This window comes from Thamnophis elegans, chromosome 6 (genome assembly GCF_009769535.1).
Source record: "Thamnophis elegans isolate rThaEle1 chromosome 6, rThaEle1.pri, whole genome shotgun sequence".
NCBI classification, from domain to species: domain Eukaryota; kingdom Metazoa; phylum Chordata; class Lepidosauria; order Squamata; family Colubridae; genus Thamnophis; species Thamnophis elegans.
In genome coordinates, this window is record NC_045546.1 from 85,928,603 (window position 1) to 85,943,915 (window position 15,313).

The 15,313-nt window shown below is 39.5% G+C and overlaps 1 protein-coding gene across 2 annotated transcripts in view; it reads right to left on the reverse strand.

The window, feature by feature from the left end:
• Positions 1 to 8,883: 8,883 nt before the first annotated feature.
• Positions 8,884 to 15,313, reverse strand: part of LOC116510352 (cadherin-10) — an 86,985-nt gene continuing 80,555 nt past the window's right edge. For both annotated transcript variants that reach the window (XM_032219868.1, XM_032219870.1), the window contains one exon: positions 8,884 to 9,377. In XM_032219868.1, the coding sequence (XP_032075759.1) occupies positions 8,884 to 9,377 (494 nt within the window). The remainder of the gene's footprint in view (positions 9,378 to 15,313) is intronic.

Below are 15,313 nucleotides of genomic sequence, written 5' to 3' on the forward strand. Positions count from 1 at the left end.
GTAAAAGCCTATTTAAACTGCAGTGTCTCTGTATGCTGGTTTGTGTGTTCTCCAACACAACTCTCACAACACTTCTCTGAACGTACTCGCTCTCCCAACGGGAGCTTACCTAACAACTGTAATGAAAGAACTTCTCTTTCTTTTTACAATTTTGTTGCTTTATTTTGAAAATCCAAAAACACCTCAAAACTCCTCCTTTGTGAAGGATATATGTCTTAAAATGTCATTCACACTGTGGCCCTCAACTTCTAAATGGTAAAGCAAGTGTGCCTCATGTTCACAAATGATGTTTCCCTTGATTTAATGGATGAGATCAGGATCCAACAATATTCTTACTATTCACTATTCAGATCATCTTTTAAACCATTTAAACCTCTTCATTCTGCAAATATTGGAAAGATTTCTTATCCATGATTTTCTTTAACACTGAATAAAAAAGAAAAAGGTTCCCCTTGCATAAATGTGCTAGTTGTTCCTGACTCTAGGAGGCAGTGCTCATCTCTGTTTCAAAGCCAAAGAGCCAGCGCTGTCGGAAGTCATCTCTGTGGTCATGTGGCCAGCATGACTAAATGCCGAAGGAACACAGAACACTGTTACCTTCCCACCAAAGATGGTTCTTATTTTTCTGTTTGCATTTTTACATGCTTTCAAACTGCTAGGTTGGCAGAAGCTGGGACAAGTAACAGGAACTTACTCCGTTACTAGGGATTGAACTGCTAAACTGCCAAACTTTCTGATTGACAAGTTTAGCCACTGAGCCACCGTGGTCCTGAATATTATTGAATAGTTAAGACTTATTGTCTCGGTCAGAAAAACCTGTGCAAAGAAGATCCTTTATAAACATATTTTCCCCCTTTCCTTATCATTCTCATAATTGTTCCTTTCCTTTTCTGTAATTTTACTCCTTCCTGAAGTTGGTTTGGCAAGAGCTGGTACATTTCAACAGCTCTTTGACTCTGCCTAACTAATTTTGCTCTGACTGAGGAAGTTGTTTGAATGAGCAATGAAGTGTCTCAGATTAACAAAGTTTGATCCAGCAGCCATGATTCAACCTTTAGACACTTTTGGCCTGGATGATTGAGTTTTCATTGACATAGTCTTATCCAGGGTTATCTACAAAAATGGCAAGATGACAGGAAGGGCACCACAATCCTTTTTACATATGTACCTGCTGTTATTGCTGTGGAAGAGGAGGGACACGGTGGCTCAGTGGCTAAGACGCTGAGCTTGTTGATCAGAAAGATTGGCAGTTTGGTGGTTTGAATCCCTAGTGCCATGTAATGGGTGAGCTCCCATTATTTGTCCCAGCCTTGGCCAACCTAGCACTTCAAAAGCATGTAAAAATGCAAGTAGAAAACTAGGAATCACCTTTGGTGGGAAGATAACAGCGCTCCATGCACCTTCAGCATTTAGTCATGCCAGGCACATGACCATGGAGACATCTTCAGACAGCGCTGGCTCTTCGGCTTTGAAACGGAGATGAGCACCATCACCTAGAGTTGAGAACTACTAGCACATATGTGCAAGAGGAACCTTTACCTTTACCTTATTGCTGATGATGTCTCTGATTTTAGCCCAACTCTTTTCTTTTTCAATGCTCCTTTTTATACACTTTCCCCACTCTTTCAAATCCTTCCTAGTTTCCTTTTATTTGTATTTCTCACATTAATTTTACTTTCACAATTGTTGGGGATCCCAGACAGCAAGTTAAAAACCACCAAAAATAATCTTGACTTTCTGTTGCAAATTTCTTTTGTGCTTCAAATTGCTAACTTTTTAAATTAAATTAATTAGGAATTGTTAATTGTTGTCCTCTCACTGCAATTATTAGATTGCCTTTGGTTCTATAAATTGTATATCTCTCTGTTACATATGTAGTAACCATATTTCAGAAGGTGTTTTGGACCTGTAGCATAGGGATAGAATCAAGATCATATGAAAAGTTAGTACTACTCTATAATTCCTTGGTAAGACCACAACTGGAGTACGGCATCCAGTTTTAGTCGCCATGATGTAAAAAAGATGTGAAGACTCTAGAAAGAGTGAAGAGAAGAACAAGAAAGATGGTCAGGGGACTGGAAGCTAAAAACATATGAATAACGGTTGCAGGAACTGGGTATGTCTAGTTTAATTAAAAGAAGGACTAGCGTGTGACATGATAGCAGTGTTCCAATATTTGAGGGGCTGCCACAAAGAAGAGGGAGTCGAACTATTCTCCAAAGCACTAGAAGACAAAACAAGAAACAATGAAACTAATCAAGCAGAGAACCAACCTAGAACGAAGAAGAAATTTTCTGTCAGTGAGAACAATAAACCAGTGGTACAGCTTGCCTTCAAAAGCTGTGGGTGCTTCATGCCTTTGGGGGTTCATGGAGAGATTGGACAGTCATTTATCCCAAATGGTATTGGGTCTCCTGCCTGAGTAAGTGGTTGGACTAGAAGACTTTCAACATATCTTCCAACTTTGTTATACTGTTATATTTTCCCGTGATTATTGCTTTTGTTTTGCCTTGTTAAAAAGAAAAGAGTTTTCCATAACAGTCACAATATCTTGAATTTGTTACATAGTTTTATTTGAAATTTCTTTTTTGCTAAGAATTTATGGAATTTGGGAGGGGAGAATTGTAACATTTTATCCTGATGTTTTTCTGAAGTGTGTCACATGATAATAATAATAATAACAACAACAACAACCCTATCAGCCACTACATATTATTGCATATCTTTATTTTCAGTGATTTTGTGGTTAATGTTTCACATTCCACATTTCCTGATCTGTGGAAATCTGACATTACAGTTTCAGAGTTATTTATTTACACATTTATCAAATTTGTTATAATGCCCAGAGTTCCTGTAGAGTCAGTGGTCTTTCGGATCTGATAAACAAGCATAAAACTCCAACTATAGTCTGCTCATGTCTATAAACTCCCTTTTCAAAGAGAATTTTTGAGATGGCAAAGCATTGAAATGGAGAAATATTTCTACCCAGTGTGATATTTCCAAATATTTTAAATAGTTAAAGGATCAAAATATATGGCAGCTTTCCCTTCATTTCTTCTTCAAATATCCTTTCCTCCAGTATTCCAATATAAATATTATTTGTGAAAAACATCAAAATGGATCCGATTATAAAGGCTGTTTCAGCAAAACTCATTTTAGAGGTCGCAGGTACAAGCTAATACTTGCCCACTTTGAGGCTAAGAAATAAAGTTAGATGCTGACAATATTAAAGAACTAAAAAAAAGGTGAAATAACAGTTTGGATGTAGAGATCAAAACAGCACACTTTTGAGTTCCAAACAAATATTTTAGGTGATATTTGTTATGAGCAAATCAGGCAACATGATGCCTCCAGTTGTTCTGGATTCTCATAACTTCTCCCAGTGATCCTATTCTGGCTGTGGTTGATGGGAGATGAAATGTAAAGCATCTGGAGGAGATCCAAAGTTTGACCTTGGTCTAGACTTTTCACATAAAGTTTGCACTGAACCAAGTTGGTGCAATTGTTCAAAACCCATTTATGTTACCAAAGGAAAAATGAAAACTTTTCAAGGTGGATTATAACTCTGATTTTTAACTCAGGACACAAAGGCTTTGAGACCATTAAATAAATAGAGAACATGTTTTATTTTGACCTTGATACAAGCATAATGGATTAAAGCAATTACTGAAGATACTTGTGCTCAGAAAAATGCTCAGAGCTATAGCCTAACAAAAAAAATTGTTTAAAGTAAGTACTGTTTAATTTTGTCTCTTCAGAAAGTTATTCTGCTAACAGAGCCTTGCTGTACACAAAGGCATAAAGATTTTCCCCACTTCCAAAGTAAACGGTCAAACGTTATTACAAGACTGTTGACACAAGAGTTGGCAAACCTACTACCTCAAAGTCTTAAAACAATATATTTAGCTTGTTAAACATTCTTAGATGGAATTCCTTAATGTAATTGGGAGAGTCAGAAAAAGGTCCTTTGGCCAAATTCATAGTTTGGATTGGTTAACTAACCAGAAGTCTACCGCTTAATTCTCAAGCCAGCTAATCACCTGATTCTTAACCTCTTATGTTATCATGGCTTACCAATCAAAAAAAAAAAATTCTCAGATGACAATTTTCTCCTCAAGAGATAGGAAATACTTCATGTTGCATGTTGCATCTAATGTGTTGATGCTTTCCCTAAAACTCCTTTGTTTCCCTCAAGCCCCACTGATCAACCCACAATGGCAAACTATTTTTTGACTGCAACTAAAAAAAACTATAGACAGTGGATGGAGTTGCCAAGAGTTGAGTTTACTTAAATATCTCTTTAGTTTTTCCAAGGCCAGATCACATAATCACCTCCAACATTTTTGGAGTACTGCTTTGCACTAGATAGGTATTGAAAGCTGAAAGCTTTGTTGAACATGTTTATGAGATTCTTTTGGGGAAAACAAAAACAACACAAAGCCAAGAAATTCTATAAAAATGTAGCAGAAGGTACTGTAGATCCCATCCAGTATTCATGTATCAAGGCCTGAAATTGGAACAAGAAAACCAGTTCACCCACTCCCTCTTGTCTTTTCCTACTTCTCCCTGATGATCACATTTTTCAGCTAGGAGGGCTGAACTAATGCTATATTTGAAGAAATGATTACCATTGTGTAAGCAGCCCTGCTTTATTAAGATGTTACACTACACATTTTCGGGAGAGGATGCATTGACTATAAAATTGTGAAGCAGAACTCAATGTGGTGCTTGAGTTTTATTTTTTCTTGTCCCTGAAGCCCCCTCTATACCATGTTTGGTGTTCGTAGAAAGATTTTCTTGCCACACTGAGATCAGGAAAACACTAGTGTGAAACCTTAAATTACTCCTATCATGGTTAAAACATCTCTCTTAACCTCCACTCCTCAAAACAGTCTTATCTGCATGCACTTGTACTGTATGTAGCATTTCTCTCTTTGATTCCCAGTCTTCCCCCTCATAGTAAAAGAGAATTTGACAACTAGACAGATTCTTTGGGTATTAAAAGTCTCTTTACCATGTGGAATGGGAAAAAAAGAATGATTACCCTTAAGATTACTTGTTCTGTTTGCTTCCGCTAACTAAAACAAATGAAACAGGATATTTGTACCAATACCCCCTGTGGGGAGGTAAATGAGTAATGAATGTCATGTCTCTGTTTTGGGAGATTGTGTAGAGGTCTACATGACACAGGAAAGGGGTCTACGTGACACAGGAAGGCCAGGTATTTGGGGATGATCGATAAGTTGTCAAAGAGTATAAAAGACTGTACACAACTGCCATTCGGGGTTCAGGTTTTGCTCCTGAACCTTTGCACAAATAAACCTTTCCCTTTGACAAAGAGCTGGTCTTGTCTCATTTTCTGCAACAATAGGATTAAGCAAAGTCCTTGGCCATCACAATTTTTCCTATTTTGTTCCAAAGAAAGCACATAAAACCAAGGAAACTTCTCTGGATCAATCGGCTGCAGAAATAGCAAGAAGAAAGGAAACTCCCTTTATAGGATGGCTTGGTTTGAATTATTTTCTTAAGGTCTGTAAAGGGCACCATATATGAGCAAGTGTGGAGTAGCATAGGGGGGATTTTATTTCTCAGCTGCACGCACAAAGACATGTGAAGACACGTCCTGCTACCAAGCTTCTTGATAGCCATAATGCTAAGTTTAGCTAATATAAATGCATCCTGGAATAGGCAAGGATAATGTTACGGGAGGAGAAAATTAGAAAAAAAACCTTTTATGAAAAGAGTTGGGGAAATGTTTCTCTTCCAGTATTTGCATGTTTTGTTTAAAATCAGTTCAGTGAAAAACCAATAAGAGGGGGGAAGCCCTCTTATTTCTTAAATAGGGAAAGTGCAATTTTTCAACGTTTCATTTTTTCCCCTGACATCATCATTAATAAAATTCCATGAATTTAATGAAGTGGACTGTAAACATTGGAACCTTGTGTCAAAATAAGTGGATTAGTCTTTTCACTGTTTTGCTGCAAAAAAAAAAAGGCTATGTTTTTGATCACCATAATATTTGGCTGTGTTCCCATTGCAAACTAAGACTAGAAAACTCAGTTAAAAAGCAGGTCCAGGCAATAATTTTGCCTCCTGCTGTGTGTTGTATTTTAATCAAGGCCTATAGCTTAGTTTATGTTACATACAGGCTAACAGCTGCATGTGTACAGAACGGATATCTCTGTAAGCAATATAATTCAAAGTCTGACCAATAATTTTATATGAATACCCAAAGACTATTGCATTTCATGATTAACTGGCAGAAAAATATGTGCCAGAGCTACGTCTGTAGATTAATCAAGGAGAGAGCCAACCTAGAACGAAAATCTTTAGAGATTCTCAGCCATCCAGGCCATGGTTGGTCCCAAAGGTAGTTTCCCCCCTGGAAATCCATTTTTACTCCCAGAGGAAAAATTGCAGAATACAGGAGCACCACTCAGGTGACCCTGAGGACACAGATAAGCCTCCAAGTTCTTCAACCACCCTCTAAAAGGATTCAAATGACCAGAGGTCTGCAAAGAATATAAATCCTTCCATTCCCCACTCTCCTTACAGAGCTGAAGAAGCTTCTTGGATAAGAAGTGAAACATCTTCAAAAGAAAAGAAAAAAACAAGAAAGTCCAGTTCAGTGGTGAAATCTGATTTTTTTTGCCACTGGTTCTGTGAATGTGGCTTTGGTGGGGGAGGGGGGTCATGTGACTGGGTGAGTCTGACCAACTTTTTCCCACTTTTTAAAGCATTTTTTTTCCTTCTGGGTAGGGTGAATAAGTAGGAAAAAATGCCTTCAAAAGTTTTTTTTTAAATGGTTCTGAAGTTTGCACAGATCAGCTGTAAGCACGCGACCATCGGCCCCTCTTTATTTCACTTTTTAAAGCATTTTTTCCTACCTATTGACCAGAGCTGGTAGTAAAAAAAAATGCTTTAAAAAGTGAAAACAAAATAGCAATAGCAATAGCAGTTAGACTTATATACCGCTTCATAGGGCTTTCAGCCCTCTCTAAGCGGTTTACAGAGTCAGCATATTGCCCCCACAGTCTGGGTCCTCATTTCACCCACCTCGGAAGGATGGAAGGCTGAGTCAACCTTGAGCCGGTGAGATTAGAACCGCTGAACTGCAGATAACACTCAGCTGAAGTGGCCTGCAGTACTGCACCCTAACCACTGTGCCACCTCGGCTCGGATCAAGGTTCCCATGTTCACATGACTCACGGCTGATCCGCACGATCATTGGAACCTTTCCGCCCCCCCCCCCCCCACTTTTTAAAGCATTTTTTACTACCTATTTGTCAGAACTGGTAGTCAAAAAATGTTTTCAAAAATGAAAAAAAAAAGGATCTAAAGATTGCACAGCAGAGCTGAGATCATAGAACCTTTTTTCCCCCCACTTTTTAAAGCTTTTTTTTTTTTGCTACCAGTTTGGGTGAACCTTAGCAATTTTTGCTACCAGTTCAGAACCGGTAGCATTTCACCCCTGGTCCACCTGCCTCCTGAAAAAGCACCTTTGGGACAAATAAACTATTATTTGTGGGTATTCCAGTACTGGAGATTTTTAAGAGCAGAGTGGACAACCTTTTGTCTGCAATGTTTCGGATTTCCTGCTTGAGCAGAGGGTTGAATTTAAAAGCCCCCCACCACCACCCGCTAAGTCCCTTCCAACTCTGTTATAACTTTGTAAAGTAGGATTAGACCATTAATAAAATCTTAAGTGAATTCACAATAATCATTCTCTGAAACCTTTAAGCCTAACAGTCCCAGGCAATGTGTGTCTCACTATGTTTAATAACATTCGCTTACATGTTCAGAGAGCTTTGCTTAACCTTGTAATATGCTATTTCCTTTTATAGAACAATCAGGGAGCAGAATCGTTATAAAACTGGTTTATTTCTTAAAAATAAATACAAAAATATAAATATAAAACATTGGCAGATAGAATCTGATGAAATGAAGTTGCACAATTTTTTTTTCTTTTTAAACCAGCTGCATATCACATTAACACCACGTGTACATTTTCAGGGGTCAATTTTTTTTTAATGTACAGAATAGGGGCAACTGTTTTCTTCCTACTTCTTTTGGGTTATGATCCAAAAGGAAATGCACAGACACTCTGTCCATACCATTTCAATTTTTCCCCCCAGTTCATTTTTCGGAAGCTGCACAAGCAGAAAAACCCCAGATTATAACTATTGTTCTTAAACAATGAAATCTGAACGTGTCTATCAAAAACTCTCAGGGTATATAGCACTAAATTATTTTCCAGAGGAGCTATTTTTCTCCCAAAAAAAACCCAAAACCCAAAACAAAACAAGAAACAAACCCCAGTTTGTTCATTATATGCGTAGATTTAGGAGAGAGCACACTCTCTGAATGAAAATGCTTAATACGGTTTATTGGGGGGGGGTCTTCTGTGCATAGTTTCAGAAAAAGAAACACATTTCCAAGGAAAATGTGGGTGGGCATGTGGAATGTGCATGCGTGATTCTTTTGTAGATCGCAGTCTGGGTCTTTTTCAAAGCTTTCCTTGCGAGTGGAGAGCATGTACCTAACAGAAGCAACTCTCATCTGACTGTTTGAGAGATTATATACCTTCTCAAACAGCCTCTCCTTTATTTAATAAAATGGATGACACCAAATTTCAATTGCTTTGGCTTTCAGAACAGGGTGAAATAAAATGCTGAATATATTCCATGTGACATTTTACAAGAAAGAATAAAGGACATTAATGAGCAATTCAAAAACCAAAACGAAGGGGGGGAAAAAAAGAAGAAGAAAAAGAAACATTGTGCTGAGTGGTAGGAGAATGCTCCTGAACATCAAATATTGTCACGTGGAAAACGTATCTGTAAAGTTACCTCCTCTCAATTGAACTATATATCCTACCGCAGGTTAGGAAGTGTCTTTATCACTTTCGCCTCCACCATACATCTCAGCAAGCTTATTAAACCGAGGGCCCCATTCCTTGAGGTAATCATAGTTTTGGTCTGCCTCAGTGGTGCCAGATTCTAAAGAACTCAAGGATTCAGCTATAGAATCATTTCCTTCGTAGGCATAAGTCGCCAGAGAGTCATAAGGAGGGGCAGAGGGGTCGTGATCATGTTCCTTCAACCTTTGGTTAATGAAATCACGGACATCTGTATTATCTGGAGCAGAAGGAGTCCTCCGTGGTATAAATAATGTTTCTGGGATAATATCTCGGCGGAGTTTCTTATCTTCAATCGCCGCGGGATTTCTCAAAGTGCCTATATCAAAAGCCTGGGTATCTTCCTCTCCACCCCCTTCATCATTATAACTCACGATGTTGTCTCTGATGTCTTCTTTAGAGAGGATCAGAGGCTCTTTCTTGCGCTGCCTCTTTAGAGCAGCAAACAACACCACTATAACTTGGAAGAAAGAAAGAAAAAGCATGAATTAACTAAAAATGAACATTTTATCATACTTTTTCTTCATAAAGATAAGTATGCAACTTGGTTTATTGTCATTATCGTTACATTAGCCAGGAGACTACAATGCAATTGCAGAGTAGTAGTTTGGCTGTCTGTTTACCAGTGCTGCCAGGCACATGCTTGCACGCTACCCATGGTGCACCATAAGAGACAGAAGAACTGGAAGAAAATTGAGCAGCTGTTCTTGTAGCATCATCCACGGATCCCCTCCCTCCCCTGGATCCACCTTGCAAACAGGTGTTGCAACCGGGAAGATTCAGAGCCGGCAGGAATCTGACTGCCTGCATGGAGCACCAGTTTGTCTTCCGACCGAAGAGGTGCCGTTGTATCTACTTGCCTCACCAGTCTCATGAGGAAAAGAAAATAATTTTTAAAATAATTAAAAAGGCCAAGGTAGTTGCTGCCAGACTCCAGAGTCACAGTGACTCTGAGTCTGCTTAGTGCTAACTGTAGGGGGAGGTGAGAGAACTATGGGCCTCCTTTGCATAAGGAATTTTTCGCCTTTTGAGAGTTAAGCAAGGGTTAAAAAGCGAAAAATTCCGTATGCAAAGGAGGCACGTGATTCTCCTGCCTCCTGATCTGGGAGCAGCAAATCATGCCTTGGCAGCCTTGCCTAAGTAAGTTGCTTTTTTATTTAATTTTTTACACTTTCATCATGGCAGGTGGACAAGAGGGGAGTAGAAATCCACACCTGGAAAAGGTATGTGGATCGGACGGAGGGAGGGGGGATTCAAAATTATTTGTAATGTAAGTAATTGTAATTTGTTTTTTATTGTGTGTGTGTGTGTGTGTGTGTGTGTGTGTTTACCCGCCTCTGCTGGTGCACGGGCTGGCACATTTATTTTTATTTTTTATTTTATTTTTATTTTTTAAAGCCATGCCGCCTCAGCCCGCCATAGAGCGAAACATGTCCTGGTTTGTGGCCGGGAGGCACGCTGGCACTTTAAAGTGCCAGCGCGTCTGTCCGCCATAGAGCGGGCTTGTTCTCTGCTTTAAGGGGGCTTTGAGTGGGAAGGGGGGGCTCTGCTTGGCTTCCCCCCCTCTCCTCAGGTGCAGCTGGGGTGAGGGGGTGGATGGCGTGTACGTGCACACTATTCCAGATGGTGGGGGGGAGGCGAAATCCTGCCCACTTGCCTCACCGGCGGTGAACCTCACCGCACGTCACTGCATAGAACATGCTTTCAAACTGCTAGGTGGGCAGAAGCTGAGGCAAGTGACGGTGCTCATCCTGTTCCACAGTACTAAGACTCTAACTGCTTCAGCAGAGACCATCTCCAGCATCATTAAGCTACTGAGCCCTCCCAGATTTAATATAAGACTGTTTTGCTATATTCTTTTTGGATAAATCTTAATTATTCTGATCCTGGACTTGTGGAATGAACCAAGGAAGAAATGTAAAAAAAATCCCTGCTGAAGCAAACCAACATTGCTGTTTTCCTTTAGTGTTTTGTTTTGTAGAGTTGATAATTTGGGGAGTTGTGATTCCAATATAACTAGAGGGCATTAGATTGAGGAGGCTGCTATAGAAACACAGAAATAGAATAGGAAGTTAATTGTCAATTTCTATCCTTGTTTCAAGCAATAATTATATGCTCTTGCACCTGAATATGAAAGGACAGATTCATTGCAAACAACTGCTGATTAATCTATCAACCATCAGCTTAACTATTCTTTAAAAAAAAAACACAAAAGAACCATAAAAGAAATCAATTACGTACAGATTGAAAACGGAATACTTCTTCCCATTGTTCCTTGTTTTTAAGCTACTATAAATATATCATAGAGAGATGATATAAGAGATGGGGTAGCTCAGTGGCTAAGAGGCTGAACTTGTCAATCAGAAAGGTCGGAAGTTTGATGGTTCAAATCCTTAGCGCCATGTAATGGAGTGAGCTCTCATTACTTGTCTCAGCTTCTGCCAACCTAGCAGTTTGAAAGCATGTAAAAATGTGTGTGTGATAAAGTTTACTCCTCAGCTATTCTTACTAGGTATATGTACTGACTTTACAGTGGTAGAGACTAACTTGATTCTGCACCTAATAATGGCAGCAAGACTGTTGGTGGCGCAATACTGGAAGAAGGAAGACTTGCCTACAACTCAAGAATGGACATTGAAAGTCACAAATTTAGCCGAGATGGCTAAAATATCGGCATATCTTAAAGATCATTCAAATGAGAGATATAAACGAGACTGGAAAAAATGGATTGACTATATACAAAATAAATATGGGACCAAGAAATTCCAGTTAGCCTATGCTTAAGATCAGAAATGATTTAAATTGTTTAAAGTTAGCTCAGCAAGAAGAAGCTAAGATCAGTGTAGAGATGTTATTAATTTCTTTATTTCTTTTTTCTCAATAGATTTTAGACTGTGTTTGTTAAAAATCCATACCATGTACGGGTTCTGGGAAGTTGGGAGGGGAAGGAGGAGGGGGGTTGGGGGTGGAGGGAGGGAGGGGCATACAAAAAAAATTGTACTTCGATGTTTTACTGATTGGGGAATGTTGAAATATTTGTGTTTTTTAAAAGAAATAAAACTTTTGAATACATAAATAAAAATATGTGTGTGTGTGTGTGTGTGTGTTCGTAGATTTTCACGGGTGTAGGTATGTTGGTCTTGTTGTATTTGGGTCTTTTCCCATGTAAGATTGTAAGATTGAGATTGTCTTGGCAACGTTTCAGCGAGGTCTCACTCGCCATCTTCAGGCTGGTGTTTTCGGCTTTGTGCTTGTGCGAGTAAAGCATGATCGGAGCTGCCGTCTCTCTATAAATCTTGGTGGGGGTGTTTCGTATTTCGTAGACTCCTTGGTTTTCTAGCTGGATCTTATCTTTGTATTAAGATGTTGGCTATTTTTTGGTCAGTGCTGAAGGCTGTCTTGATATTGTGCTTGTGGCAAATTTTGCTGATTTTATCCATGGTGCCTTTGATGTAAGGGAGGAGGGACACGGATAAAATCAGTAAAATTCTCCACAAGCACAATATCATGACAGCCTTCAGCACTGACCAAAAAATAGCCAATATCTTAAGGAACTCCAAAGACAAGATCCAGCTAGAAAACCAAGGAATCTATGAAATACCTTGCAAAATCTGCCCTGCCACGTACATTGGACAAACTAATAGGAGAATAAATACACACATCGCAGAACACAAGAATACAATCAGAAAAAAAGAAAAAAACTTCCTCCCTTTTCCAGCACCTTAAAGCAACAAGACATGAAATTGATTTTGAAGGAACCAAATTCATCTCCAAAACTGAACACTTCAACAAGAGAATAATTATGGAAGCCATCAAAATAGCGAAACACCCCCACAACATGAATAAACATGATGATACCTCCCGCCTACCAGACATCTGGAAACTAGCCCTAGTCAACAAAGGAGTCCACCCACCACCCAGGTCATTACAACCCAAAAGAACAATGGACACACAGCCAGCACCTCAGCCACACAGGATGATACAAAACAGCCAACAAATCTACAAACATCAACTCCATCTACCAATCAGGATGCAACTACACAGCCAATCAACCCACTTACAGCAACAAAGCCAGCACTCCATACACACCCCCACCAAGATTTATAGAGAGACAGCAGCTCCGACCACGTTTTACTCGCACAAGCACGAAGCCGAAAACACCAGCCTGAAGATGGCAAGTGGGACCTCGCCAAAACGTTGCCAAGACAATCTCAATCTTACATGGGAAAAGACCTGAATACAGCAAGAAATGAGGGACTAAACTCATCAAGTGAGAACTTTAACATCTCAGAAACAACTGTCTAAATCATCATGGAAATTTTAATATAGCCTACTTGATAAATGTTATGTATGGACTTTCAGTGAATGACAGTTTATGTTTTAAGCAAAACATTGTTTGTGAATGTATTAGTGTAAGCCTGGATATGTTCAGACTGAAATCCCAAGACCACAGTGGCTTAAATAATACTAAGGAAAGGTTCTGAATTGTCAGGTAGCTGATAGGAATATATACACTTTGAGTTACTGTGATAATATAACTAGGGATGTGCAAAATGACTTGCGTGTTCTCTATTTGAAATCAGGCAATTTTCTCTTGAGTGCTTTCTTCAAAATATGAAAGAAGACTGTGCTAAGATGTCCTTTCTAGCAAAAAGGAGCATTGTCTTTTGAATTTTCCTCCTTGGGCCAGTATAAATGTTTGTCTTAGCCAAGCTAAGGATAATCTGGAACTGAATGTTGGTATAATGCAGTAGGCATATAAGCAGCAAATGACATAATGAGGAGCTAGTCTGGATCTGTTTGTTGCTAGCACAACACCAGGAAAGGAAGGTCTGGATCGCATCAAAGCACATTACTGGATTCTGTCATTTTCTGGATTGCTACTACTGCTGCTTGTCCTAAAACTGGCAGATATATAGCTGTCTGTTTTTCAAATACTGTAATTCCCACATTCTCAAGGCAGTTAAGCTTTGTTATTTCTTCTGTCCAGCTTTACAATAGTCTTTTTTTTAAATGAGATAGAGAAAAGAGTGGTAAGGCCTTTGATTTTAACCTGGGCTTTTTTCTGGGTGTGTGTTTCAAAGGACGTTCCCTGCCGGATCCCTGAAAATCAGGCCTGTCTATCATTTGGGAGACACAATTCCTTTAATTAGGTTTAATGTGTATTGGTGATAAATACACCACAACCTTAATCTTGAAAACCCATGCTGTGCTTCCTGTTATTTGTTAGTGAAAAATGGGCCAGCAGGATGAATGCAATAAACATCTTTTGCTGTCTAGAATGCTTAAAGATCTTCTTAGGCATCCAAACAGGTATCTTTTCCACTGTGGCAACAATCTGTAGCCTTGAGATAAGGCCCCCGGTCTTAAACAGAGCAAGATGCCATTACAATGAATGAAACAGTCATGAAGAAATAAACTGCAGGGTACATTAAAGTAATCAGGTTCACACTAGCTCTTATGAAAATGATGGCTTTGAACAAGCAGGCTGTGATATGTTAGTTAGTTAGGATTAGGGCAATTTTTGGCTACTTTCAGCAGCTAATTGTTACTATCTTGTATTGTTACCAGCATACCTGCGAGACCGCCTACTGCCACACTCCTCCCAATGGCCAGTAAGATCCCACAGGGTGGGCCTCCTTCAGATGCCGTCAGCCAGACAATGTCGGCTGGCGGCTCCCCGGAGGAGAGCCTTCTCTGTGGCTGCCCCGACCCTTTGGAACGAACTACCCCCAGAAATCCGGACCTTACCCACTCTCATGGCCTTCAGAAAAGCTGTCAAGACCTGGCTATTCCGGCAGGCCTGGGGCTGTTGACCTCACCGTTGAGATCCAGCTCCGACTGAAATGAATGTACCTGTGTTGTTTTTTAACTTGTCTATTTTATTTTATTTTATTTATTTTATTTTTTTATTTCCCCTCTCTGTAAGCTGTCCGGAGTCCTTCGGGATTGGGCGGCCTATAAATAAAATTAAACTTCAAACTTCAAACTATCTCTGTGACATGCTGGAAGAAATATTTGCAATATCTGTGTGCATCAGGTACCAACCTGTACAGCCACTTAATTTAATATATTTGGATACATAAAGGTGGAGTTTGTATATTTTACTCTTTTGTCATTGTGCACTAAGAGGAATGGAGGATCAAGTTATGGGTAGATGCTACCTGATATGCTGAACAGAGCTCATTGGGACACAAGGCGACTGTGACATTAAGTGCACAGCTATAACGGGCTTTCAGAGGAGAGGAAGTTTGGGGCCACCGGAAAGGAAGATTAGGTGGACATGCTACCTGCAGTAGTACCAGCAGCCAGGTCTACATTCTGGCATGAGATGGTAATCTCCAAAGTATTTGGGACTGTGCATATTTTAAACATCCCATCAGAAAATGAGTTGGG